Source organism: Lagopus leucura, unplaced genomic scaffold (assembly GCF_019238085.1).
Source record: "Lagopus leucura isolate 7727_CA_CO unplaced genomic scaffold, USGS_WTPT01 Super-Scaffold_100029, whole genome shotgun sequence".
In the NCBI taxonomy this organism is placed as follows: Eukaryota; Metazoa; Chordata; class Aves; order Galliformes; family Phasianidae; genus Lagopus; species Lagopus leucura.
In genome coordinates, this window is record NW_024962280.1 from 473,139 (window position 1) to 499,817 (window position 26,679).

The 26,679-nt window shown below is 53.2% G+C and overlaps 1 protein-coding gene across 11 annotated transcripts in view; it reads left to right on the forward strand.

The window, feature by feature from the left end:
- The first annotated feature begins 8,283 nt into the window (after positions 1–8,283).
- Positions 8,284–26,679, forward strand: part of MBNL1 (muscleblind like splicing regulator 1) — a 31,558-nt gene continuing 13,162 nt past the window's right edge. For 2 of the 11 annotated variants that reach the window (XM_042881012.1, XM_042881016.1), the window contains exons 1-4: positions 8,284–8,587; positions 19,025–19,195; positions 20,822–21,022; positions 25,796–26,053. In XM_042881012.1, coding sequence (XP_042736946.1) covers positions 8,414–8,587; positions 19,025–19,195; positions 20,822–21,022; positions 25,796–26,053 — 804 coding nt within the window. In that variant the 5' untranslated portion in view covers positions 8,284–8,413. The remainder of the gene's footprint in view (positions 8,588–19,024; positions 19,196–20,821; positions 21,023–25,795; positions 26,054–26,679) is intronic. The other 9 variants (XM_042881014.1, XM_042881018.1, XM_042881013.1 and 6 more) reach the window with 8 other exon arrangements.

Genomic DNA, 26,679 nt, shown 5'->3' on the forward strand with positions numbered 1-26,679 from the left:
GCTGATAAACCTCTTGTTCTGTGCCCTCTGTACAGTGTCCAAGCTGCGCTGTTTTGCATCACGGCATCCTCTCTATTTTTGTTTCCCTCAAGGACTCACTTTATTCTGCTTGCTCAGGTTTAATGCAGAGGTAGCAACCATGCAGGGATGCCTGTGAGGACGGTGAGCCCTGGCACCTCCTGCTGCAGTGCTGCATGCACAGCAGGGGCAGGAAGTGCTCCATACTGCATGTTGTGGTCCCCACCGCCCTTGGGGAGCAGCGTCCTCAAATTTTTATTAATAATTATCTATTGTAAACTTAGTTTCCCAACTAATGCAGCAAAGTAAACAACATTTCCTTCCTACTGGCCCATAATTATTTACCAAAAGAAAAACATCTGAGTGCTTTTTTATTGCTACCCGCTCTGCAGCGAGCGTGTACCGCTGTAATTCCCATCGGTGTCAGTGAGAGCTTGGAGCACTTAGCAGGGCAGGAGAAGGGCACTCAGAAGCTCACCACAGTCGTGAGGCCTGAGCAGCTTGTGAGACAGTGCAGTGCACTTCTGGTGCCTGAAGCTGGGAGCGTCCTGGCAGGGCTCAGCTGGGCTCCCAGCAGCCGGCTGCACTCCATGAGGTTTGGTGTGGGCTGGCTCTGGGTGAGCCCAGCCCCAGGGCAGAGCTGCCATCCCTTTGGGTGCATGTCTGGTTTGTGCATGTCTGCGTGCTGTCAGCTGCTATGTGCTGAAATTGCTCGTGGTTTGAGTTATGTGTGCATGTTGCATTGTTACAAAAGAGTATCTTCATCCGAAATATCCTTATTTATATAGCACTGGAAACTCTTTTTAATGTACTGTAAAAGCAAAACGTCTGCTGTGGATCTCATCTGTTTCTTCTCTCTGGGTCTAAGCATCCACTAATGCGGCTTGAATTGCTGTTTGTTACCAATTAGAAGCAGGAGCAGCTTATAAGATAGAACCATACTGATGGCCCTGGGATGCTGAGTGCACTCAGAGTGAATTTGCATTAGAATCTGCAGATTGCACAGAAAACGGGAAGCTGGGATGGGGTAACCCTGAGCTGTGTGTGCTTTCTGCAGCCTCAGACAGCCTAAAATCAGAATTTTATGTCATTTGACATTTGGAAAAGTGAGGCTTCAGATAGCACTGGGTTGCCAGCCCAGCTGCATGTACCTCGCCTGTCAGTTCTGTCTGAGCTTACAGGTGGTGGCTGGAATCTCAGTATGTGCAGGGTGTTTCTGCTGGAGGTACAGCTCACTGCCTGCCTGGGTGGGGGCTTTTGTTGGAAGGGGGAATTTCTCACTTATATACTTGCCATAAAACAAACATTTTTTCACTTACATACTTGTCATCAGTGTTGTGTTTAGAGTTGGTTTGTACAGAGAGCTTTGCTTGCAGTCACGTGGAGAAAACGGAGGAGTGCACACTGCATTTCCCCTTATCTCACTGTGCCACATTTTGTGTATCTCATGGTAAGATGTTTTGTTTCTACAGTTGCGGACCGGTTGTGTTTCAGAAGATTAATAGACTTATCCTCCCTGTTTGTTAAGCTCAGTGATGATAACACTGTCATAAGTCATGAGGCAGCCGTGGAGCATCAGGCAAAGCACAACGCGCCTTGGGCTGAACTTAAAGCAGGTATTTCTTGGAAGGAAAAGTGAAATGTTGCAAACGTAACTAACAGTCCCCAGCTCGGGTGGCCTTTTGGGAGTTCGTGTTTGCCAGAGGGAGGAGCCCAGTGGTGCCCACGGGTCAGGCAGCCCCCAGGCAGCATGCCCACGGTCGGGAGCAGGGCACGGCACCGCTGCCCACGTGCTGCACCGGGGGAGGGCGTGGGGCTGTGCCGGGTGAGTAAGGGCTCAGGAAGCCAGGCCGTGTCTGGGCTCCAGGCCCAGCCTGCTTCCAGAGAACTTAGTGGGAATTCACTCTGCTAAAAAAGGCAGCGCAGGCACAGAGCGCCAGCACGGCCACAGCACGCTGCACGGCCACAGGCTCCTGTGCTCGTGTCCTGGGGCTGTGTGGGCTGCGTGTGCCCGGTGGCATGGGGTCACTGCTGCTGCGTGGCCTTGCTGCGGAGGAGCACTCCTCTCTCAGTACCTGGCTGCTGTAGGGGAAGTGAGCTCAGTGCATTTGTGGGTCTGGGCAAACCCCCGGCCCGCAAGCTCCTACATCCCCTTCCCATGGAGGTTTCAGGCTTTGAGGGCTCAATGACACAGGCAGATCTGTCAGGTTTTCCAAGCAGGTTGAGAGGCTGAAGTGTTAGGCCTGGATTCACTGCAGAAAAAGAAAGGGCGAAGCCCCATCCCCAGACGGCCCCTTATCTGCACGCGCTCCGAGGGCCGGTGCCCAGCTCCCGCCTGCTGAGCCCGGCAGCCCCAGCCCTGCGGCTGCAGCACGGCATGCCAGCTGGTTTCCATGGCAGAGCTCCTGCCAGCCACGCAGGCTGATAAACACGGCGCAGCTTCCTTCGCACAAATAAACCATAGTATTTTTTCTGTGACTCTCAGAAGCTGGAGAAGAAAAGGAAAAAAAAAGAAAAAAGAAAAAAAAAAAAAGAAAAAAATAGCTTCTTCCCATGTTTGGAAGCTTTATTAGTGCCTAGACAGCGTTCCTGTCTGTGGGTAATTCCTGTCTGTAGGGTAATCCTGTCTGTAGGGTTCTGTATGGGAGCCCTTCGGTGCCCAATAAGGAGGCAGAACCAAAGTTGACTTTGGGATCCCTTTCCCAAGCAATGACAACAGAAGGCAGCAGTGCAGGCAGAGTGGGACCACAGCCCTGTGCTGCTTTGTGTGCGGTGTTCTCCAGGTGTGGGGGCTCTGCTGCCTGGGTCTGTGTGGAGGAGGTCCCTGGAAAATCTCTGGCTGCCCACCACTGCTTTGTTATCTGCAGATGTCTTCCTTAAAGGACTTTTTGCCAGTCTGCTTTTTGTGAAAGCACACACAGCCCTGTTCCTTCTTTCAATGGTGGCAGCTCACATACAGTGACTTGAACTTTTTTCACTCATTTTTTGCCTGAGTGACAATTATTGCTGTGAGGTTTTTGTGTTCTTGTTCTCTATGATTTGTATGCATTGTCTTTTGTCATGGTAAGTGTCAAAACTACTTTGTTTTCCTTCAAGCTGTGCAGAAGCTGTTTGCAGGTACCGTGTTGGTGTAAAGGCAGCGCTGCAGTGTGCTGTGCAGAGCTGTTGGTGAGCTGTTGGTGTTGGTGATGCCAGTGAAGGAATGTCATCCTTCAGGGTGAGCAAACGTAACAATAATTCTAGCAAATTGATTTTAAGAAGTGTTTCGCTTCTTTCCCAGAATAAAGCATAGCCATTTCTTGATGTTGTTGACTGATCAGAGCTTCTGCTATCCAAAGGCATGGCTCTGAGCTGGTGTGAGGCTGTTCAGAGGGAACCACATCAGAGTGTGTGCCCCGAGCACTGTCTGTAGGCATCTCTGTGGAGTCAAGGAAGGCTCCCCTACACCTGGCTCTGCCTCCTACCCGCACCGCTCCGCTCTTGCGTGGTTCACAAGAGCTGCCACAGGCACCTCAGGTGGGGACAAACCATACGGTTTGGGTTTTTGTCACAGAATGATTTGAGTTGGAAGGGACCTTTATTTTTACGTATGTAATGCAAGTATGTCATTTTAGGTTCAGCGTATGGGTTGTACGAGTTTTTACAACACCAGCAGGATGTGCCTGACATAAATCAAATGTAAGGTCGCAATGTGATAAAAAATAGAAACTACTCTATTTTGGACGTGAGATCCTTTGGGAAAGAGAGCTGGTTGGCTTTCTGGGCCTGGCAGCAGACATGGGAGCAGCTCGCAGTGCTTTCTCGTGCTTTGGCAGAGGCGTGCGATGGCCGCAGTGTCACCGCTGCTCCCTGCAGCTCTGCACGAGTGGCCGGGCTGTCCGGGTGGAAGCTGTGCTGAAAGCAGAAGTACCCACAGCTCCTTCCTCACCACCTGCACCCACAGCCCTGCGTCCCACAGCTGCAGGCACAGGGGCGGCCGGGCCGCACGCCTCCTCCAGACAGAGCCATCGCCGTGCCCTCAGCCGCTCCCGTAAGAATTGTGCTCCAGAGCCTTCATGGCCAACGCACCCATCCCTGCTTCCCGAATGCAGCCGGCCTTTTGGTCTGTAGCTGGTCAGATAGAATGTCTTAATGTGCAAGAGCCTGGTTGTAAGTAGCATTTTGCCTTTTGGAAGTGCATGGTTGAATAGTTGATACAGTTGATCACTTTCAGTTTTGGAGTAGAGCTTCTGGTTATTACAGTTTCTGGTTGTTTCAATTTGTGGTGTAGCTCTCGGCATTTTAAGGTAGATCACTGTTTGTTTTTTTTTTTAGTATAAAGCTTGCTTTTAGACTTGTTTGGGAAGTGTCATGCTTATTGCATGGCTTAAATTCCCCCATAAATCCCAGGAAAGTGCAGGACTTCCTATTTGTAACATACAGTGTAAATGCTGTGGTGAAGGAATAATCACGTCGGTAAGCTTTTACTACCAGGAACAACAACTGCAATTTTAATGTTGGACATGTGAGTGCTTTGTAATACATCAATCGATAGCGATGGATTGAACGCACAGCAGTCCTTCCTGCTGGACAAGAGGCAGCCTGACCTTTTCTTGTTTTCATTTATGAGTACGCATCCATCTAATGCTTTCAGATAATGAGAACTATTACCAGTTTTGTAAAGGAGATTGAAACGTAACAACAAATACAAAAAAAATGTTCATCGGTCATATTTCTTTATCCTGATGTATTTTATTTAGAGTTGCTCCTTGAGGAAAAGGGGCTTTTTAAACTTTTTTCAAAGTTTATGGACTTTGCAGTACAATTCCCTGGCTGGAAAATAACATTAGTGTAAATTAAGACAAGACTAGCTATGAGCTTTGTACGTTGGTACAGGAATGGCCCTGACTGCTGGTAGGAATCAGGTTGCAGTTTGATGAGGGATATACATCTTGGAGAACTGATGTCAGAAAAAACACCTTATTTCTGCACGAGGCAGTGGTGGATGCACTCCTGGGGGCACTTTCCTTGTGACATTACCTCTTCATTATTTATCCGGGCTTCTCGCACCAAGCTGGATGCATTCAGTTCAGGTGTAATGCTGCTTTGAGGTGGCTGTGCTGAAACTGTACATGGGACAAAGGCATCAGAGGGGGGCTGCCTGGAAGCCCCCTGAGCTCTGGGGTTGTGCTGCCTTCCCACTACTGCCACAGCAAGACCCTCACGGGAATAGCCTTTAAAACACCGCTCCCAGCACTACAACCAGCAAAACATGTATCTTATGCAGAATATCTGGGTTGTCAGTGACCTTACAGTAATGTTGGCTGGTATCTCACAATCTCGGTGTGGGACTTGCTCTGCAGTTTAGTGCTGATGTGTCTGCAGTTGACAGGGCTGTAAGTCGCTGCCGGGTGAGGGGCTCCGAGATGCATCTCAAGGAGCAGTGTGTGGCTGGTTCCCTCGCTGCAGCTGTAATGGGTGAACACAGAAGCACTGGGGAGCAGCATCCCTTTGGCTGTGCCTGCTGCCCTGATGGCACGGAGAGTGGTTTTGTGGGTGCAATACAGGGCGCTTGTTCAGCAGCGGAGTTGACTAGAGGATGTTTCTCTTTAACCGATCCTTCGCTGTTAGGTGGCCAAGATGTTAATTAGCTCATTGTTTCGGCTTAATTTTATGATGGTGCTATAATTGCAGCCCTCAGTTGTGCCATGAATAACTGCCGCATCTTTTCCAAATGTTACGCTGAGATATGTTATTGGTAAACTTTGCATTTGGCAGAGGAGTTTTGAAAATACTCTAAGGCAGTTGGTAATTTTTGTATTTCTTTATTTAAAAGGCAGCTATTTGGCAGTTTCAGGCTTTGAACTGTACCGCCAGTGTAAATAGGATATTGATTTTATCCCATTTCCTATCTCATTAGAGTCATTGTCATGAGGATGGATCCATGTTGTGTAATTATCTGCTCTCACTGACAGTTCCCGTGTCACTGAGACTCCTTTTGCAGCTTCCACTTTCTGTGAGCCCAAAAATAGTGCCCGTCACTGCCGTGCTGTTATCGTTGCTCGTTCTGATCGTGCAGCCTTGCACCTCTTTCTTTAAGAGACATGTGTGAATTGAGATAGAGAAGACAGGAATGTCCAGCCATCCCCTTACAGGAAGAGTGAAAACAATGGCTCCTGCAGAGCCACTTCCAGCGCCTTGCTGCTGTGTCAAGGACTGTAACGAGGAGGAAGAGAGCATCGTTAACCCCACTGCACAACATGTCCTTATAGAAACAACGGGAAGTAATAAAAATCGGACCCATTTAAGCAGAACACTGTAACCATGTGCTCCTTTTTCTGTTGGGCATTTTCAGATTGCAATTTCATTGATTTTTTTTGAAGCTGTTTCTTAATAATTTTCATCGACCCAGCTCAGCAGACAACTGAATCATCTCCATTACCCCCTTAAGGAATGACTGCTCAGTGTTACTTAGCCTACTTCTGCTTCTGCCCTTTCTGAGAATAGCCTCTTTATTTGCTTTTGGTGTTTCAAACTTTGTTTTCACCACTTGTATTTATTTTTCTCAGTGAATACAAAGTTATACCTTGGCAGTCCCAGGACAAGTGGCAAAACATCTGGGGGGGAAAAAAAAAAAAAAAAAAGGCAGTTCCACATAGCCTGTGTATGAAGTTCTCCTGCGGTAGGGACAGCCCGTAGGTAAATCACAAAGATGTGCATCCATTCTGCCCTGTGCTCCCTCACAGCCACTTCTGCCCTCTGGACTTGTTGCAGCGTTTCCCAGCTGAGTGCAGACACCTCCAAAGCGACATCTTATGGGCCTGCTGGTTTCTCAGAGACGATGGTATCCTTTAGGATTTGAGGCTCGCCAGGTGACTGCTTTGTTGGCTTGGAATATCACAGGAGAATTTCAAAGTGATAGGAGCACAGTTTATGCAAATCAAAAGTTGTAATTGTGTGCCGAGGGTTTCCTCCAGTTTGTTTAGTGGAGAACTGAGCACGCGACACTGGCCCGGAGCGGTTTTTGTTCCTGCCAGAGGATTGCTTTAAAGGCTGTCGTTTCTGGCTGCTTTCGGGTAGATAACAAAGTCCAACAAAGCGTCTTTTCTTCAAGAAACTGCGCAGACAGGATTTCTTCTCATTCAGACGATTTCCCTGTGGGGCGGCACAGCTCCTCGGAACTGCCCTGCTCGGGGCCGGCAGAGCGCAGGGCGAAGCTCAGCGCCGTGCGTGCAGCCCCACTTGCTCCCGGCCCGGCCTGCAGCGTTTCCCTGCGCGCGGCAGCCGCTCCGGCCGCTAAGAGAGCGCGTGCCGCAGCTCTGGGGGCGAATCGCGCCGCTTCCTGAGCGTCACCGGATTTGCTGCCGCCGCAGAGCGGGGCTCTCATCTGCTTTCGCTCTGTAATCCGCCGCCTTGCCTTCGTGCGTAGCTTTCTTTCCTGGCCGGGGCGAGCTCGGCACGGCGTGGCTTTGACCTGGCTTCGGCTTTGGCGCATAGAGGACGCGCGGCGCTTCTCCCCGTGCACATGAGCGTTTGGCGCGGATTGGGGGCAGGACGTCCCACGTCGCTCCCCGCCGTTGCCGCGGCGCCGTGCGGGTCCGCCGCGCCGTGCTGCGTCGCGCCCCGGCTCGGGGCTCCTCGTGGATTCGCTCTCCCGTCGGAGCGCACCGGTGCGGAAGGCGCTGCACGGCGGCGCTTGAAGGCCGCGGGGACCGCGCGCCGCCGCCCCGGACGGGCGCCGCTTAAGCGCCGGGTGCGAGCCCAGCGGTACGGACGGGGGAACCCGGCCCGGAGCCCCGGCGGGAGGGGGCGAAGGCGGCGGCGCTCGGCGTGTCCCGCGCTGCTGTGCCCGGCGCGGTGGCGGCGGCGAGCGTCTGACAGGCGCGACCTTTCATAAGACGGCCCACGCCATTGGCTCGCCGCCCGGAGCGCCGCTGCAACGCAGCGCGCGATTGGCCGCCTCTCCGTCGCGCGGCGGGTCACGTGGCGCGGCGGGCGCACTCACCGCTGTCCTCTCTCTCCGCAGGTCGGCCCTGAGGGCCCGCCCGACGCCGCGCCGCTTCGCCCCGCTCGTGCCGCCCGCAGCGGCACCCAGAGCCGTCGCCACCCGTAACCGAGAGACGCTGCCGGGCCGCCTCCGCGTCCCAGTAAAAGTTTGCCGGGAAAGCCGGAGCCTTCCGGCGGAGCGCAGCCGGCCGCCCCCGCCCGCTCCGAGCCGCCCGTGCCCCCCAGCGGCCGCCCCGAACGGCCCCGGCCCCGCCATGGGGTGCTGAGCCCGGCCGCCTCCCCTCCTCCCCCCGCGCGGTGACCGCTCGGCGCCCCCGGCCCCATGTGCCCCTAGCGGAGCGGGAACCGCCTGGAGCCGCTCTGCTCGGCCCCGCTGCTGTGTTGGACGTTGACCCCGTAGGACCTAACGATGGCCGTCAGCGTCACGCCCATCCGCGACACCAAGTGGCTCACGCTGGAGGTGTGCCGGGAGTTCCAGAGAGGGACGTGCTCGCGGCCGGACACGGAATGTAAATTTGCACACCCGTCGAAAAGCTGCCAGGTGGAAAACGGACGTGTCATCGCCTGCTTCGATTCATTGAAAGTGAGTAAGCGTTACGTTGTTTCCAAGGGCATGCGGTAAGGAGAAGCAGGCACGGTGGTGGAGACCCCGGAGCCCGAGGGAATGTGGCTGCCTGCTGGCTTGGGATGTGCTGCTGCTGCTGGCATTGAGGGCTGCTGTCATTCTCCAGGCCCAGGGAACGATGGACTGGCACAGAATGAGCTCTGTGGGGCTGGGGTCAGCTGGTGTGGCTGCAGCCGGGAGTCCTCTGGCCCCAGATTGCTCTGTGTGTAGATGGAGTAGAGGGCATTTCGTTCAGAAACAGCTAAGTCACTGTGGGGACTCGCTGTTCTTAATAGCGTAAGCAATATGGTGATTGGTTCCCACCATGGCTGCAGGCAGGCTGGTGCTGTCCCCAGCAGCGGCATGCACATCTTGGAGCAGTGCTTTCCCTCCGTGTTCCTTGGGTGCCCTGAATGCTGTGCTTATGCTGGTGCTCGGGACACATGGTTAGTTTCTGTTTCCCACTGAGGCCCAGGTGTGGGGAGGACTGATTCCCAGCAGTGCGTGGTGCCCCTGGGTGCAGGGAGGTGACAGTGCGGTGCTGGTGCTGGGGCTGGGCCTGAGCTGGGCTCTGTGTATCTTAGCTGTAGCAGTCAGTGCTGAGCACGTGTATTTACAGCTCCTTCTCTTGTTTTTTGGTAACTTCAATTATCTTAGCACATAAAGTGCCGTTTGCAGGATGGGCATTTTAGTTCAACGTAAACATAAAAATCAAAAGTTGGGAAGCAGAAATATTGGTCTCTTCCTTCTGTGTAATTTTCTCCCAGCCAGCCCCAGCCCCAGGAGCAGTGGGCAGCTGCAGCAGCAGGGCCTGTGGTGGGCTTGTACAAAGTGACAGATCTGAACTTCAAACCTGGCTCAGGTGGGGAGATGTGAGCCTTCGGGATGTCCCCAGGTCCAAAATGTCCAGCCTCACCGCGCCAGCCTGCTCTGTGTATGGGAACTGAAACGTGTTTGTGTTGCTTCTTCAATGGTAAAACAGCAATAATTATAGTACATGGTGTCCTCACTTTGTCGCTGATGGCAGAAGCCCATGCTGGGTGCTGTTGCGCTTGGTGCGGCCCATGCGCCCGGCTGGGTGCTCCGAGTGGCACTGCACTGCTGCTGCTCTGCCCCTCGGCAGAGTTCCTCTGTGCCTTAATGAAGGAGATAATTATCATCTCTGTCAGGAGCTGCGAGCCCTGGATAATGGCTGTAGGTGATGTTATGGTGCTGTGCTGCTTCAGGGTGTTCTGTTGAGGAAGGCTGCTCTGTTGCCCACATCAAGTCAGTGTGGTTAATTGAGTTGTAAGCCAGGAAGGATTCCCAGCCAGATATGTAAGAAATACACTGCTTCACAGGAGTGCTTACTTGTGCTCATGGTAAAGGCGTGCTGCTGGCTTGGGGCTGGGCCACAGTAATGGCTCTGTATTGTTTTATTCTTTTTATTTAGTTAGGTAGCTTGTCTAATGTGGGAGAGTGTCTTTATCAAAGAGAAAACAGAATATATCTCAGCACTGAATTCCCTGTCCAGTCCCAGCAGTTACTCCTTGTGTTTGTGTTTCAGATTTTTGCAGATTTCTGCACACGCTAAGCTAAACAAGGTCTGGTCACTGTGTTATGTTTGCTGCAGTATCACAAACATAAGATGTTATGCAAAAACAACTCAGAAAAGTGTTTTGCCAAGTTGGTCTGGCTCTGGAAGCTCAGTGAGTAGGTTACAAAAAAAGAGGTTTTTCATTTGGGACATGTAACTTTTACTGCCTCACTCGTTCAATGTGGATCATGGGTGTCCAACCTTTGGGCTTGCTCTGGGCCACATCAGGGGAAGGGGAATTGTCTCGGGCCATGTATGAAGTATATAATATAAATCATGTATGTGAGTAACAAAACTTCTTATATTTACTTAAGTTTTTTAATAAAACGTAAAAAAAGATGGCAACAAAAATATAAAACCTGCACATAAGATGGCAGGTTGGGCAAGGGGTGTGTGTGGGGGCCAGCCCTTGGGTGGCTTTGGGGTCACTTTAAGACAGAAAGGTTGAGGCTGAGCGTTCTGGTTGGGTGCTGGAGTGGCTGATTCAGCTCCAGCTCTGGCTCTGCATTGTTCAAATTCCATCAGATTTTCTTCCTAAATTTGGATGCCTCAAAGCCTGTTGAACTATCCACAACAAAAATATGCTCTTGAGGTCCCAAGTCAGGAAACTGGTTTGCAACAGAAGTCTGATTTTATGCATCATATTACAACACTTTTTTTTTATACTTTCCTGGAAAAATCTGCCCAAGTAGGATTCACTGCTGAAGTTCTGGTCGCTTCCCGAGAGCCGCACTGGGGATGCTGTGCAGAGGGACGGCTGCGTGCCGCAGGACCTGCCTGCAGCTGTGTGCCACCTCCTGTGCTGCTCTGCTGCCTTTCCTACCGTGCAGTTCAGAAATTTAAAAGCACAGAGGAAGGCAATGGAAAAAGGAGTGACCTGGATTCAGAGCGTGTTTGCTGTGGCCGCTGCATTCGGCACTGCTGTCAACAGATGCTTCTCCACTCCTGATGGCCGTTCTGTGGAGTACGAGCTGCCTCCATCCAAACCGCTTTGGTTCTCGCTAATGTGAGCCCCATTGGTGTAAGGATGTGGTGTGATTCATTCGCTGCTTTACAGCTGGTGCACACTGTGGGCACGGCTGCTTTCAGTTCTCCTAAGTTCTTTGCCACTAGGGCTGCTGCTTCGTGTTTGTTGGATGTCCCAGTGCAGTGTGAGAGCTCGGCCGTGCTCTTCCTGCAGCAGAGGACAAGTCTCAAACATCCTCATTCCTCTGTTATTTCCAAGTTGTCAGAACAGTTCCAGGCTGTCCTGTCGTGGCAGCGGGCAGCTCCCTTGCCCTGTGTCTGGCTGCTGCTGTGCCAGGTGTCGCTGTTTGGTTGGGGAACGGCTCATGTCTCAGAAGCCAAACTCCTGAACTCTTTAATAATGACATTTCACTTTTTGTAGAGAGGCCTTAAAAATGGCTAACAATATTGTTATCGCAGATGACACTGTGACCGCCCTATTGCTGCCACCTCACAGATGTTGTTAGCATCTCCCTCCTTTGGCACTGCTTCAGAAAGCAAGAGTACATTTTTTACTTTTCCTTGCCTATTGCATTAGAGTGCAGAAGAGCGCAGGATCCAGACCCTACTTATTCACATAGAAAGAAAAGAAAATTGCAGTAAGTTGATTGCACCAAAGATGTGAGAATGGCGGATCATTTTGTCCTCATTAAGGCAGGAAAAAGATGCAGACACCTTGTTGAAGAGCGTGGCAGCAGGCCTCAGTGCCTGTGTGTGCGATGCTGTGCTGCGCGGGTAAGGCACAGGCAGCACCCAGCAGCGTGCCGGGCTCGAGGCATGCAGCTCACAGAGTAGCCTTGGAGAGAAGTCTGAATGCGTGAACGCTGCTCAGATTCCTCAGTCAGCTCCGCTTTGCTGTACCGACCATAGCTGGGCAGATTTGTCTCCTCTTCAGCCTGTGTGTGCCTGCCAGCAGGACAGCTCCAGCACAGGGGGCAAAGGGGGGCGGCAGGCTGCTCGGCACCGGCACTGCCACTCGGCTGTGGGCTGCTGATGTGTATGGCGAGGAGCTCTGCTATGCACGGCCAAAATAAGGAGGAAATTTCTGAAGTAATTTGTGGGAAAAAACGTAAGGAGGCCTACAATCAGAATACCTCATGTGAAAGGAACTCTGCCATTTGTCCTGAGCCTGCAAATGAGCCATCAGAAAGGCTGAGGGAGCAGGGTTTGTTCAGTGTGGGGAAGAGAAGGCTGCAGGGAGATCTCATTGCAGCCTTCCAGTTCTTTAAGGCAGCTGGCAGGCGGGAGGGGACCGGCTTTTTACACAGTGTGACAGTGACAGGACGAGGGGAATGGCTTTACAGCTTTACAGTACAAGAGAGAAGTTGGGTTGGATGTTGGGAAGAAATGTTTTATCAGAGGGCGGCGAGGCGCTGGCACAGCTGCCCAGAGAGCTGTGGGTGCCCCATCCCTGGAGGCGTTCAGGCCGGGTTGGATGGGGCCATGGGCGCTGATGGAGTGGTTGGCAGCCTGCCCATGGCAGGGCTTGGCACGGGAGGATCTTTGAGGGCCCCTCCAGCCTGAGCCGTCCTGTGATTGGCAGCAGCCTGCCAGGCCTCTGTCCTTCGAGGCTGACCCCAAGTCAGAGTTTCTCAGTTCTCCCAAATACAGAAGCCCTGTTGCCAGGGCTCACTCCTGAGTTTGCTGGAAGCAACAAATAAATCACATCCAGGACCGAAGGATCACATCTGGTTTCTGACTTCGGAGCAGTGGAGGTGTATTTGCTGGGACTGCGTGGTGCTGTGAGCCCAGCAGCATCCCATGTGGTTCTTGGAAATCCAGCTGGTGTTGGGCAGGGCTGTGCAGGGTGGAACCGAGCGCGTGAGCCTTCCTTTGTGACAGCACTGAACAGGAAAGGAAAAGGGGCTTTGCAGAACAGGTGCACGTGGGTAAGTGCTTGGCTCTACTGAAGTGGTTACGGGCACAGCTTAACGGAGCCTCCAGGCTCCAAAGTGAGCTCAACTCTTCAGTGCATTGCAGGACACCTGTATCTGCCCCTTCCTGCTGGCATTATCAAGGTAATATCAGTGCAGGCTCAGCTGATAGCTTAAAATATTGCCAGAAAAAGGATGTGCCGGCATTCCCCAGCAGCCCTGTGCCTTCAGCCAGCCCCTGCCCATCATTCTGGGCTTGGTGCGGCACCACTGCTTCCCGGGAAGGCCCTGCTCTGCCTGCCAGTGCCGGTGTCAAAGTAAACAGTCAGAGGGAGCTCTGGCTGCAGAGCGCTGTTCTGGCACATCTCGGGATGGTATGACTTTAGAAAAATAAATCCTGCCGGCTGTGTTTGCCACTGATTCGTACCCAGTGACCTCCATTCAGCAGCTCGAGCAGAGCAGCAAGGACAGCTCCATCCTCACATCCTTACTCCGTCGGAGCCCCAGCGTGCTCTAAGAGCTTCCAGCTGCCGAGCAGTGCTTTCTGCTGTTTGTCTCCTTCGAGCAGTGCTTTCTGCTGTTTGTCTCCTTCCTGCCCATGCGGTTCCCAAGCTTTTTTGGGCTCCTGGCTCCCACATTCCCTGCTCTGGGCTCAGTGTTTGCAGGCTGCACCAAGTGCTCGCTGCTGGGCCTACCCACATGCACTGCAGGTCCCCCGTGGGTCTCTGCGGAGTGCTGCGCACAGCCAGTGCTGTCCAGGGCTGCTTCTGTGTTTGGGAAGCTGTGCTGTGCCGTAGCACTGCCCTGCTGGTCCAAGCAGCCCGGCTATGTCTGCCTTCATTCCCCACCTCCCTTCATTTGCTCAAACTCTTTCTTCTTTTAAAGGCTTCTGACTCCCCTTTCCCTGGCATTATCAAACATACCAAGGTTACTGGTTCTCTGCTTGCCACCGAAATCCAAACTACACAGAGACGTTCACTGCAGTAGCTTTTAAATCATAAAGTTTATGGTCAAGTCTTTTCACTTCTTGCTGTGTAACCATTTGCTCATTATGTCCTTTTCTTCCCTTGTTTGCCTATGCCATAAAAAACGATTAACCTATCTTGTCTTTGTTTTGGCTTGCTGTGATTGCTTTCCCTCTCAATCTATTATTATTTAAACTTGCCTTTCCTTCCTGCTGTGTATGCATGCCCCGCAGGCTATGCAGTCAAATACTGAACTGGTTTTCTGGCATTGCCCGTTTACCAACATCTGATGCTGCTGTCCCTTCACTGGTGAGTGCTGCAATGTGGTAGCAGTGTTTTCCATGCAGAAGATCATCACTGGGGCAATCTGATCCTCCTTTCAACTTTCCCCCCACTTCTGAAGCTTCCACAAAATGCCAGTACAGCATGGGAAGCACGTAGCTCTAGAGCCTCCAGCACTGCTCCGTACGGCAGCAGGATGCTCGGTGGGCCGGGTGGTGTCCCGTGGTTGTGTGGGATGTGAGCAGCTGGGGGCTGCTGCCCTGACCCGCTCTGAGGCTGCATGTGGGCCGCATGCCTTGCACTGCTGGGGCTGCTGCGGGGGTGCAGGGAGCACCAGGGTGCTGTTGTGTGGGTGCTCCTGCAGCACACATTGCCCAGCGGAACTGCTTCTGCCATGAGTGCCCAGGGTGGGTGGTGGTTCTCTGGGTGTTCGGTGCACCTGGCAGGAGCAGCGGGCTGCAAGCAAGCTTCAAATGGCACTAAAGCTGATTTTGGTAGGTAAGCACTTAGAGCAGCGATGCAGTTCAGAAGCAGTCTCTGGGTAACAGGTGATCAGCGTGACGCTCCTTGGGGCAGCTGTATGCAGTGTAAGGGTGCAGGCACACTGCTCTGCACCCACACTCAGGACTGAGCCACTGTGAGCACATGTGTAAAAATGGCAGCAGGAGCCATAAAGGTGCACTGGAGGCAATGGTGCGTGACTGCCAGCCCTGCTTGGCTCTGCCCGTTGGGCTCACTGTGTCACCTGGACTTGGTGACAGCATGGGGCATTCCTCCTGGTGCTGGGCCAGGTGCGGTGCATTGCTGTGTGCTGCGGTGTCTGAAGCACTCCGTGCTGCTGGAGGTCGGCCTGGGTTAGCTGATGTGACACCGATCCCTGGTTCTGTAAGTGGCAGTGTTGGTTCTGCTGGCCTCAGAGCTGGAAAGGGGAGCAGGTGCTGCAGGGCTGTGGCTGCTGCAGGGTGCTCAGCAGGGTGTGCTCTGTAGGCAGGACTACAGCTTGGCTTTCCTTCGGAGAACCTTTTTCTAAAAGTTAAGAGACATAAAGCTGGTAGATAACAGTAGTGCCCAGCTGGTCTGGAATGATATGGAATGTAAAGCAATTTCTCACAAAATTGCAAGTCCTGGTGATCTGCAGCATGCAGGCCTGGCTGAGCATGGGCAGGAGCCCGTGCTTTTTTTTTTTTTTTTTTTTTTCCTTTTGGCTGCACCATAGCACTATAAAAAGTACTAATTGCAATTGCTTCAATTTTTGCCTGCTGAATTCTGCACGTTAATAAATTACACAGTAAAGAACACATCCCCAGTTAAGTTCCATAGTTCTTGTGGTGATGAGCGATGACCATAAAGCAAAGCATTCCTCTGTGCCTGCTGTCCAGATCATGGCTTTGTCAGCACAGCTGCACTCCTGCCTGTTTGTATTGGAGTGCTACAGGAGCTGCTGCTATCCCTGCCTCACACCACAGCCAGCAGCCCTCGGCCCTTCTGCATTCCTGTGCCCTGCTTTGCTCCACACCCCAGGCAGTGACATGGCCCCTGCTGGCGCTTTGCAGCATCTTGGTGGCTGCACTGTAAGCAGCTGTGCTCACGTTCTGCATCCCAGCTGTATGGCACGTTGCACCTCGCTGGGTGCTGCCAGCCTGTGGGTCTATCTTCAGGTTTTGAATTAGTCCTAAGTGCACTGCAGTTCTGTGCCTTGAGAAACAAGCACACATTTCAGCAGTTGTGGCGAGGCATAATGCATGGTAGCTCCAGGTACTGTTTTATTGCTCAGAATTCAATGGCTTCTGCTCAGTTTCCTGCATTATTTCTGCATGTTAGAAATGCTATTACGTGTTTCACTCCTTGAGTGTTCTAAGGTTTTGCATTTAGTAGCTGTTTTTCCCCCACTGCAAAGAGCACCAAAGCTGGGTGCTGCTCGGAGTGCAGGAGGGCTGGGGCTGCCAGGGCTGGGAAGGGACGTCCGTAGGAACATCATCAGGGCAGCCAGCCTAGTCTAGTGGTTGGTGACCCTGTCCATAGGAGAGGTTTGGAACCAGATGATCTTTGAGGTCCTTTTCAACCCTGGCCATTCTATGACCTGACCTGCAGCAGAGCTGCACTGCAGCAGGGAGTGGCCTCAGCATTTTGCAGTGCTGGGAAATGAGAACGTGGGCAGCTGCGTGGTGTTTCCTGAAGGACTGCCCTCGGGTGGCTGTGGGTAAAGCAGGTGGGTGCAGTATGGCGTGCTGGGATGAGATGCAACGCTTGAAGAGGGCCATTGGTTGCTTGTGTAATAAGAAGCACTCTGAAAATACTTCATATATTTGCAAAGGATGATTTGGTTGAGCAGTGGGTATATGGGGCTGCTCTTGGATGCCCCTGTGCAGAGGGAAGCACAGTGCTTTGCAGCTGCAGCCCTGCAGTGTTGCTCACAGCACAAGTGCTGCAGAGCCGTGCGCCGGGTCCTGCTGTGCACTGTCTCTGCCCGCTCCTAAATCATAAAAGCAAGGTTTTATTTTTGTATAATAGCAATTCAGTTTTAAATATAGTGTCCATAATGGTGAGTGCCAGCGTGTTTACCCATGGTGGGATCACCAATTACCACTCTGCCTGCCCTCTGCCTCCCGCAGGTAGCACAACCGCACACTGCACCAGCGCTCTGCTAAAACACATGCAAGCAGTTGCATCTCCTTTTTCAGACCTAGGAGTGCATGCAGCCTGCTTCAAAGTGGAGAAAGAAAGCAGTGCAGGCCCAAGGGGAGGCAGGAGGCCATCCTGCTGGGGCTGCAGGGCAGCAGCCCCACACAGAGCAACAGGCTCATGGCCTGCAGGGGCTGCTCTCCCTCCTCCCAGGGCAGAGAGCAGTTTTTAGATCTGCTGGCTATTTAACAAGTGTATGATGCTATCCATTATGCCATCCCTCTTATGGTGCTCCCTTTCCATTAACTAGGAGTTAGGTAATGCAGAACTGTTTCCAGGCTCCTCAAAGCAAGGTCCCTGATATTGGGTGCAGGGTGTGCCAACCTGCCTGCGTTCTGTCCTGTTGCACCAGGAGGTTGAGGCCCTGAACATCACACTCAACGTTGATGCTGCTGCAGTGCAGCTGTTGGGCAGCTTCAGCAGAACCCAGCAGACCTGCAGCTGGTGGCAGTTGAAATAGGGGAACTAAGCAGGAGAGAGAGCGACTTGTTATCACACTGTGCTGAGCTGTGCTCCATGCCTGCAGCTGGCAGCCAGGTGCAGTGTGTGGGTCTGCAGTGCTAAATAACTGTATATCCATGACACCTTGCATCTGCTTCTCTATCCAGACACAAAGATGCCCCTTTTACTCTCAGAATGTTGTGCATTACGTGCCTGAGTGCGGACCATGAGGTCACAGGGACAGCTTCTGAAGCACTGCCCATGAGCATCCAGCAGCTGACCTGGCCAGGACAGCTGGAAAACGGGGCTGTTCCTGCTCATCCTGTGCCTGGGAGGTGGGACCAGCACCCCAGTGGAGCGGCTGTGGGGCACAGGGGGCAGAGCAGCACTGTCCATTCCCGGGGGGAAGCTGGGGGCTGGGCCAGGGGCAGCCTGCAGTGTCTCGGTGCACATCCTCATTTGCTGCTGTTGCGCTCAGTTTCAGGGTGGCTTGAATTTGCAGAGGAGAGTGGTTTGATAAGACCACCACAGTGACTGCTGAGTGTCAGTAAGCACCCATGTAGGCCCTGCTGTGGGAAGGGGAGATGTGACATTCAGCACTGTGCTGTGCTGACACAAATCTGCCTTCCCAGAAACACAGTGTGCATCCTCACTGCTGGGAGCCAGCATCAGGGCTGCCGCCCTGTGCATCAGCTGCGTCTTCTGCGCAGGACTCGGGCAGAGCCAGCGGGCAAGCCATGAGATTGTGTTGTAGGAGCCTGGGCTGCAGGCAGCGCTGAGCTGGGTGCCCGGGCTGCAGGGCAGAGAGCAGTGCAGGCTGCTGGCAGCTGCTGCAACGAGAGCGCAGTCAGTGTTCTGAGCTGAATTGCAGGATAAGGTCAAACTGCACTGAATTGATTTGGTTCCTGATAAAAATGTCTTTTTTACTGAACGTAAGGCTCTCTTTTGCCTTGTCACTGTTCCTGCTTGGATTTGTTTCAAAGAGGAATGAGTAAAGGAGAAGAACTGTAATTTGAAGGATCTGTTTTTCCAGAAGAGGATTCAATTCTCTTCTCCCTTTTAACTTTTTTTTTATTACTGCATTATCTTCTCATCAGTGAAAGCTGAAGCTGCTCTGTCACCCTGCAAGCAGTGCATGAAATGTATCTGCTCAGTGCATGCAGGTAACCCCTCTGTCCTGGCTCTGAGATGGCTGCAGTGGCCTCAGTGCCACCCGGTGACCCTGGTGCTGTACAGTGGCTCAGAGCTGCTCAGTGTGGGGCCAGCACCAGGTGAGCCTTTTCCAGCCCCACTATGTGCTGCTGTCATGGGGCAAAATGCATCCCTGTAAGGAATGTGCGTGGTTTACTTTACAACCATTGCTGCTGGTTTCCAGCAGCAGCAGCATTTTATTAGCATTGCTCTGCAGAAATGTGTGGTTTAGAAAGGCGAATCAGGCAGCTGGTAGCAGAGCCGTGCGGTCACTTCTGTCCACACCTGGCTGCCCTGGAAGGGGCTGGGGCTGCAGGGTTGGCTGGGTTGGGCTGACGGGGGCTTCCCAGAAGATGTGCCTCTGCCTGCCTAAGTCTCTTGTGCTCCTTCTCTTCCTCAGGGGCGATGTTCGAGGGAGAACTGCAAGTACCTTCACCCGCCGCCGCACTTAAAAACGCAGCTGGAGATCAATGGCCGCAATAACCTGATCCAGCAGAAGAACATGGCCATGCTGGCCCAGCAGATGCAGCTTGCCAATGCCATGATGCCCGGAGCCCCGCTGCAGCCTGTGGTATGTGCCTGGGGCCAGGGCAGTGAGTGCTGGGGGGTGGGAGCCTGTAGGAGCCCATAGATGTCAGGAACCAATGGGGAAATCCAGTGCTGGGCTGCATGTCTTTGTGCTACTCAATTCCTCCTTGCTTGAGACTACACTGTTTCACTTGTTAATTTAATTCTCTTTTTTATAATATATTTCTTAATTTTAGGAATGTGAGCGATGTGTGTGTGATTTTAGAAGACAGCTATTTCCTTTGCAATTTCATATGCTTTGAGAAATTGTGGGGAAGATTCCTGCTGGCTGTATTCCACCCATTTGGGGGAGCCCTCCGGGTGCTCTGTGTGGGCTTTGGTTTGTCTGCATGCTGCGGGGCAGAGCTCAGAGTGTGAGTCGTGCATGGAGCTCAGCCTGCAGCCATGGGGCTGGCAGCAGGGGGACAGATGCAGAGAATGGCCCTCTTGCACTCGGTGGCCTATTCGGTTTATTTAATACAACTTCTCCCATAGAACAACTTTATACCTCACCTATTTCAAGAAAAAGTGTATGTAGCTGGGAAGATCAGAAAGCGCTGTGGAGGGATCTTCACAGTGAATTGCCTTTGGTTGCAGTTACCACAGTGTGGGAAGACAGGGCGTTCTCCGTGCTCTTTTGAGCATCCTTCAATACAGCTGCACACCGAAGTGAGGGAGTGAGCTGAGGCCGTGCTGCCGTGTGAGCACCAGTGAGGCCGCACTGTGCTGCTGCACGGGCGTTAACTCCAGAGCTGCCTCCCCGTACGTTTTCAACTGCACAGTATGCCACAGTTTTGTTTTTCTTTCCTGACTGGAGTACAGTGATGCCACACTGGTGCCAACACAGTCTTGCTATGAAGGGGGCTATGAAGAAGCTGAAAGTCAACGTGCAGCAGATGGTGAAAGCTATTGCTTAAAAGATTCTTCTCTATCATCCTACTAATAGGTTCATTATTGCATAGATGATAACACAGTAATGAAAAGTATGGTTAATTAATAGCAAATTTAATATTATTTTGTTTCTTGTGAAATTTACATATTTCTTCCTTGTTCACGTGGATGAAAAAGCAAATACATCGAAGAGAGCCCTCTGGTTTATGCAAATATCAGGCTTTCTTTCTCCAGTAACCTTTGCATATATTTTTGTGCAGTGTTTCAGACAGACTTGCTCCTTGCTTGCAAACAATTGGGTCATTTCCTCAGGAACTCAAAGCCATGTGGTGCTCTGTGCTGGCTGGCCTACATAGATAGGAAACAGAGAAAAAAGTTGCATTAACTCCGTTGTTTTTCCTTCTAAAAATTTATGTGGAAGAAAAATGGAAACGCCTTGAGCAACTGCTTTATTTGGATCTGGAGACAAAGAGCTGGGCAGAGTCCGACGGGCCGTGCCAGCACCGTGCCCTGCACTCGGTGGGGCAGCAGGTCCCGATCCGCGCTGCAGCGCTTGATCCTGCAGCTTGCTGCCGCGTGCCGCAGCCCTCGTGCCGGTCCTTTCTCACCAGCACCAGACACCTGCACGTGCTTTGGCTGCGTTCCTCCAAGACCCGCAGACCAGTCCCGTGCCCACGAGCGCCGGGTGGCAGCGCGGCAGGTGCCCGTACTTACGCGTGTGTCTCTGTTCTGCTTGCAGCCCATGTTCTCCGTCGCGCCCAGCCTAGCCACCAATGCCTCGGCTGCCTTCAACCCCTACCTGGGGCCTGTGTCCCCAGGGCTGGTGCCGGCGGAGATCCTGCCCACCGCGCCCATGCTGGTGGCGGGCAACCCTGGTGTCCCGGTGCCTGCTGCCGCCGCTGCTGCTGCGCAGAAGCTGATGAGGACGGACAGGCTGGAGGTAGGAGCCCAATGGTAGCTGCTCCCGCAGTGCCAGCCGCTGCGTGTGCCAGGGAGAATGTAGTTCTCTGGCAAAAGCAAACCGCAAGCGTCACTTCAGCTGATGGTGTCCTGCCTTGGCTGAGGGCAGGGAGAGCACGCAGCCCCATGCCGTGCTTGTGGCTCTGCTCCTGGCCCTGCAGCCCAGAGGGAAGCGGAGCACTGAGAGTGTCCTGAGGCCGCATTAATGTGTGCGCAGCAGCTGCTAATGGGCACGGGCGCAGGGCCTGCTGCAGCTGTCGGCTGGGAGCCGCTTCCAGCTCTGCCATGTTCTTGCTCTGGGCACGTGCTGCTGGCATTGCCCGGCGCCTCTGTGTGCTCCTTTGCTGTGGCCCTGGCAAGCGCTGGTCCTCGCTGGCTCTCGCTCCCCCTTGCCCTGAATCTCTCTGATCTGAAAGTCTTGGCCGTGTCCTCGGTACCATATTCGCGTCGTGCTCGGAGGCAGCGCCGTGCCATGCAGTCGTTGTACTGGGTGGTGCAGGTGGGTGACGTCCCAGCAGGCAGTGTGATGCTGTGTGATGCTGTGTGTGGTGCCCTTGGTGCCAGCACAGATGTGAAGCAGCACCCAGCAGCTCCCGGGGTACCCACCGGCTCCCTGCACCACAGGTGTCTGGGGGCACAGGGTGAGCTGATGTTGTAGAGGTCATCCCTGCGTGTGGTGGGAGCAGTGGCAGGGATCTGTTTTAGAGTGCAGCCAGCTGTAATGGTAGTGCCTTTCTACCTGCCTAGGCATCTGCGGTGATGGGGCATGCGTCTGCTGATGGGGGCCATGAGTGCCTTCTCCTCAGTGGTGTCACCTCAGAAGCAGCATGCTGTGAGTGCGTGGTGCGAGGCACAGAAGGCAGCAAGCTGTCCGGCACTGCTGTTCCTGGGCCACATCCACACAGGTGCCCTCCTGCAGGGCCACAGCACTTCCCCATGGAGTTGGTGTATCAAAGGAAGGAGCTCCTTGGAGCACATTGAGGTTGCAGGAGGGGCAGCTTTCCCGGGCAGGCATGTCCTCCACTGTAAGAGATTTCTCCTCCGCCTGCTCTTTATTTCACAGAAGAGATTTACCGGAAAGGGATTAAAATAAAATGCTGTCAGATAAACTCCTAAATAAACCACATTGGGCTCAGAAATAAAACTTGGAGATGGGTATTTCCAAGCACCCTGCCTGCAGCCAAGGGTGCAGGGGAAGGGGCTGCAGCAGGTGAGCCACTGCCTGTAGGCCCAGCCCTCCGCTGGCAGCGTATTCTGTCAGAGATTCTAAGCTGCTGGGTCACACTTTTCCATGCAACAGGGAGCTGTGAGAGTGTTACTCTCACAGTTAGAAAAAGGTCTGCAAAAATACCTGAAATCAAACAAGTCCCCTCTCATTTCCTGACATCCCAGCCTGCCAGCATCTGGCAGCTTCTCTGGTGTGATTGCATGTACCTCAGCTGGCTGTGCATCTCAGCGATGCCTTTGTCCTTGAAGGAGAGCCATCCCACCTCCTGTCCCCCCAGCCCATGCCTCCCTAGCAGGCCTTCCCACGGCCCTGCCTTCACCCTGCTGCTCCCTGAGCCTCCTGCTCTCCTCAAGCTGTGTGTTCTGCTGTGACAAGAAGCCTGCCTCAGTGCAGCCGTTCTGCAGCTCCACGCCTCTCCCACACACGTGCAGTGCCTGCTGTGGGCAGGGGCTGCTCCTCCTCCTTTTTTCCCCTTGGCAAATGCAGTTTCAGTAGTTTAATATGTAGGGAATGTGGCATTGCTGTCCAGTGTAGTGGCTGTTTAATCTGAGCTGTCAAGATTTAGTGTACAAATGATGAATCAACGCATATTTTTTATGAACAGTAAGTCACTGTTATGTATTTTATTGATTAGAAGAATGCAGAGCAGATTGGGAAGATTTTACCTCCCAGCAGCTGGCACACCGCAAGCAGCGCGTGGCTTCTGCTCCCTGCACTGCCACCATGCTGCCGTTTGTTCTTCCTGACTGCAGAGCTTTATATGGTTGGCTCTCTCTCGGAATGAGCTGTCCCATGAAAAAATAACCATGTGATGTTAGCATCTAATCTTGGAATATGATTTGTTCTGGTTAGAATTTTAAATACTTATTTTCAAGGCTGATGTACTCGGTTGTTAATTCAGCTGGCACACGTGTTCCAGGCTACTGAATCACACTGTCCCACAGCGGAGAGCTCTTTGCACGCGTGCCCAGGGCTCAGGAAGGCAGCAGGGCTCAGTGTCGTCCTGGGCAGCTGTGGGTGCTGGTGGGGCTGGGCTGGTGCCTGCTCCTGCAGCACGGCTCCTTCCAAAGCTTTTGGGGTGCACTGCCCATGCTGATGGTGAGCAGATGTGCAGGTGGTCAGCAGCCACTCACCGAAGGCATTGGGCTCAGGGTGGAGATTTCCTGGGTTCAGAATTTCCTTCAGCTCCCCTCATGTTCCTGCCCAGCCGTAGAGATCCTGAACTGAAGTTGGCTCTTCTGGTAAGCAAGAAGAGAGCTCTCAAAGGAGGGGAGGTGGAGGAGGAAGAAGCCACTCACCGCCCTGTTTGTTCCCTTTGAGTGCTATCTTTTTATATTCAAAGTATTTGAAAATCAGAACAGCCACATGTTTCCTGCATGCTTCACAGATGCCACTTTTTTCTGGATAAAAACAGCTTACAAGTTCTCAGAGACTTGCAGATACTCATGACATGCTGGATGACAGTGCAGCCCTTCTGATAAGTTCGGTGCAGGGAAGGAGGTGAAAGCACAGGCTGCTGGGGGTGGGCTCGCACCGCGCCGTCCAAGTGAGATGCGGTTCCCTTGGCTGGCAGCTGGAGTCCTGCGGCTCCCTGCCAGCGTCTTAGGTTCTGTTTGTGCTTCTTAGCTTACCAAGTGGAAAATGATGATGCTAATTACGGAGCTACTAATAAACAAACAGATAAACACTCTCCAGATCTGAAAGGCTAGACCACATCTCGTGCTCCCATGCTTCTCTGTGCTCCAGCAAATGAGTGATATATTACTGTGTGCCTATGGCAAGAAGTAAGACCATTTTCATTGTTTGCTTGTAAGTAAACAAGAATTGGAAACACTTGGCTAGCATCGTAGTGGCTCCAAAGCCAATGCAGGTCATCCTGGTTAGAAGGCACAGTGGCTTCATGGCTTGTGTCTGGTGCTGTGAGTTGTGCTCAAAGATGGGCAAGCAGCGCTGTGAGCCGGGCATTGCCCTGTTGGCCACCGTGTGACTGCTCTGTGAAAGCTGGCACTGTGTATGCCAAGGCCTTTGCCCAGCTATTCCAGGCTTCTGGTCATTTTCCTTTGGCTTTTAACTGGGTTAAGTTTCCTTACCTCTATGTGTGTTTTCTTTTTCTCTCTTTTTCTGTGTATTTTGTGTGTCATCCTTGGGTTATTTGTTGAGCAGTTCCTGCTTACATGCAGAGTTGTTCTGAGACCTTGGTTCTGTGCATTACCAGCGCAGAAGATGAGCAGAGGCAGCCAGCTCTTGTTTGTTGCATCTTTTATCTTCAGAGCAAAAGGCTTTTCTAGACTTCTAGCAAATAATCAAAAGAAATTGTCCACTCCTGTCTACTTAGGAGGCCTGTGTTTGGGTAACAGACACTGATTTACAGCCCAGAAGGGAACTAGGGCCTGGTTAGGAACCAATCAGCCCAAAAGTCATCCGGCAAGCAAGTGGTTGTTTGCTAGCTGAGGAATGTGCCCAGCCTGTTCCATGTGTGCTACAACAACAGCCTGCGAGCACTGAGCTGCAAGCAGCCGGGCGGTGGGGATGGAAGAGGAAGGGAGGTGCCCTGGCTGGCTTTCATGGGTCAGTGTGTTTACTGCCAAACATACATTCACAGCCTTTGTCACCATATGGAAAAAAGACTATAAATAGGGATGACTGTGGGGAAAGGGTGCTCCCTGCAAGCAGGTCTGTGCGTGGCAGGGTGCCTGTCCTTGGGGTGTTGTTCCCGAGCAGCCAGCATGCTGGCAGGGATGGAGAGGCAGTAATCAGCTGAGTCTGGTTTGTTGTGTGGATCGGAGCCAAGGGTCTCGAGGAAGTGCTGCTGATCCAGGCTCGTGGCACCCACTTTTAAAAGGAAATCCCACCTACTAAAGCAGTTTTATTTTTTAGGAACTTGCTTGCTTTTGTTTCTTTCTGTTTCCTACAACTTTTGAAGCCTGAAATGACAGATGTGTTTTTGTCTGTGGTTTCTGAAGAGCTGGCCATAGAACCCATGCCATTGTCTTAAGGAGAATGTTTCCAAGGTGTCTGAGGTGGGGCCACCACTGTTGGCACCGGGATGCAGCCAGTGGTGGTGCCAGCTGGTACCATGTGGTGGTGGCAGTGACACGGCTGCACTCTGCAGCCTCACTGGTCCCCCGGCACGGTTCTGCTGCTCTGCTCATGGCGTGGCTGTGCCAGGCTGGTGGCTGCTCTGCTGCTCCATGGGCTGAGCCCCATGTGCAGGTGCCGCTCCAGGTTACTCTCTGATGACAGCCATGGGGAGCCAGCAGTGCTGTGCACGCTCAGCACAGCACAGGGGCCTGCCCAGCACGGCCCTGCTGACTTGTGGATGGCCGGGTGGCGGCAGAGAGCCGCGCTGCTGGGCGCTGCCCTGAGTGGGGCTCAGTGGGGCCGAAGTAAGGCCTGCTGTGTGTGTGGCTATTGGCATCGCCGCTCCCGGTGTTCCCTGGCACCACAAGCGCTCCTGTTGGTGCTCGGTGCTGTGCTGGCAGGGTGGGATGGCCGCCGGGCTGAGCTCTCCTCCCGGTGTTGCAGGTGTGTCGGGAGTACCAGCGCGGGAACTGCAACCGGGGCGAGAACGACTGCCGGTTCGCTCACCCCGCCGACAGCGCCATGATCGACACCAACGATAACACCGTTACGGTCTGCATGGATTACATCAAAGGGAGATGCTCACGGGAAAAGTGCAAATACTTCCACCCTCCAGCACATCTGCAAGCCAAGATCAAGGCTGCCCAGTACCAGGTTAACCAGGCTGCAGCTGCCCAGGCAGCAGCGACGGCGGCTGCCATGGTGAGTTGGGAAGCCGCATCCGACGGTATGAGTGCGCCGAGAGGGAGTGAGCAGTGTTAGCTACTGTTACTGGGATGTGCTTGGGGTCCCGGCTGGTATGGGGCACAGCGAGCTGCCCCAGCACGTGGTGCCAGACCGGCTCTTGCAGAGTTTCAGACCGTTACAGTATGTCACTAATTCTGCCTGCTGGTGTATGGAGTACATGTACATATACATGTGCATATGTGTGTGTGTGTGCATACATGTATCTGGAGTCTATTGTATGTCAGTGTGCGGGTAGATGCATACCTGTGTGGAGGCACAGACAGACCCATGGTGGTGAGCAGCCACCAGGCTGCGTGCACGGCAGAGTATCTTGAGGCCACAGCCACCCTGCACCCGCGGCGGGCAGCATGGGCAGGGTGCTGGAGCCCACAGTGCAGGGCCCGGCTCTGACAAGCGGCCGATGCGGTGTGGGGCCCCCGGCCACATGCAGACCCTGGTGACACTGAGGCCCTGGCCGCATGCAGGCCCCGGCCCTGGCCATAGAGGCCGTGACAGCACTGAGGCCCTGGCCACCCAGGCCCTGGCCGCACCATCCATGTGTGTGAGTGCAGGGAGGGTGCAGGGAGCCGGGCTGTGGTGTG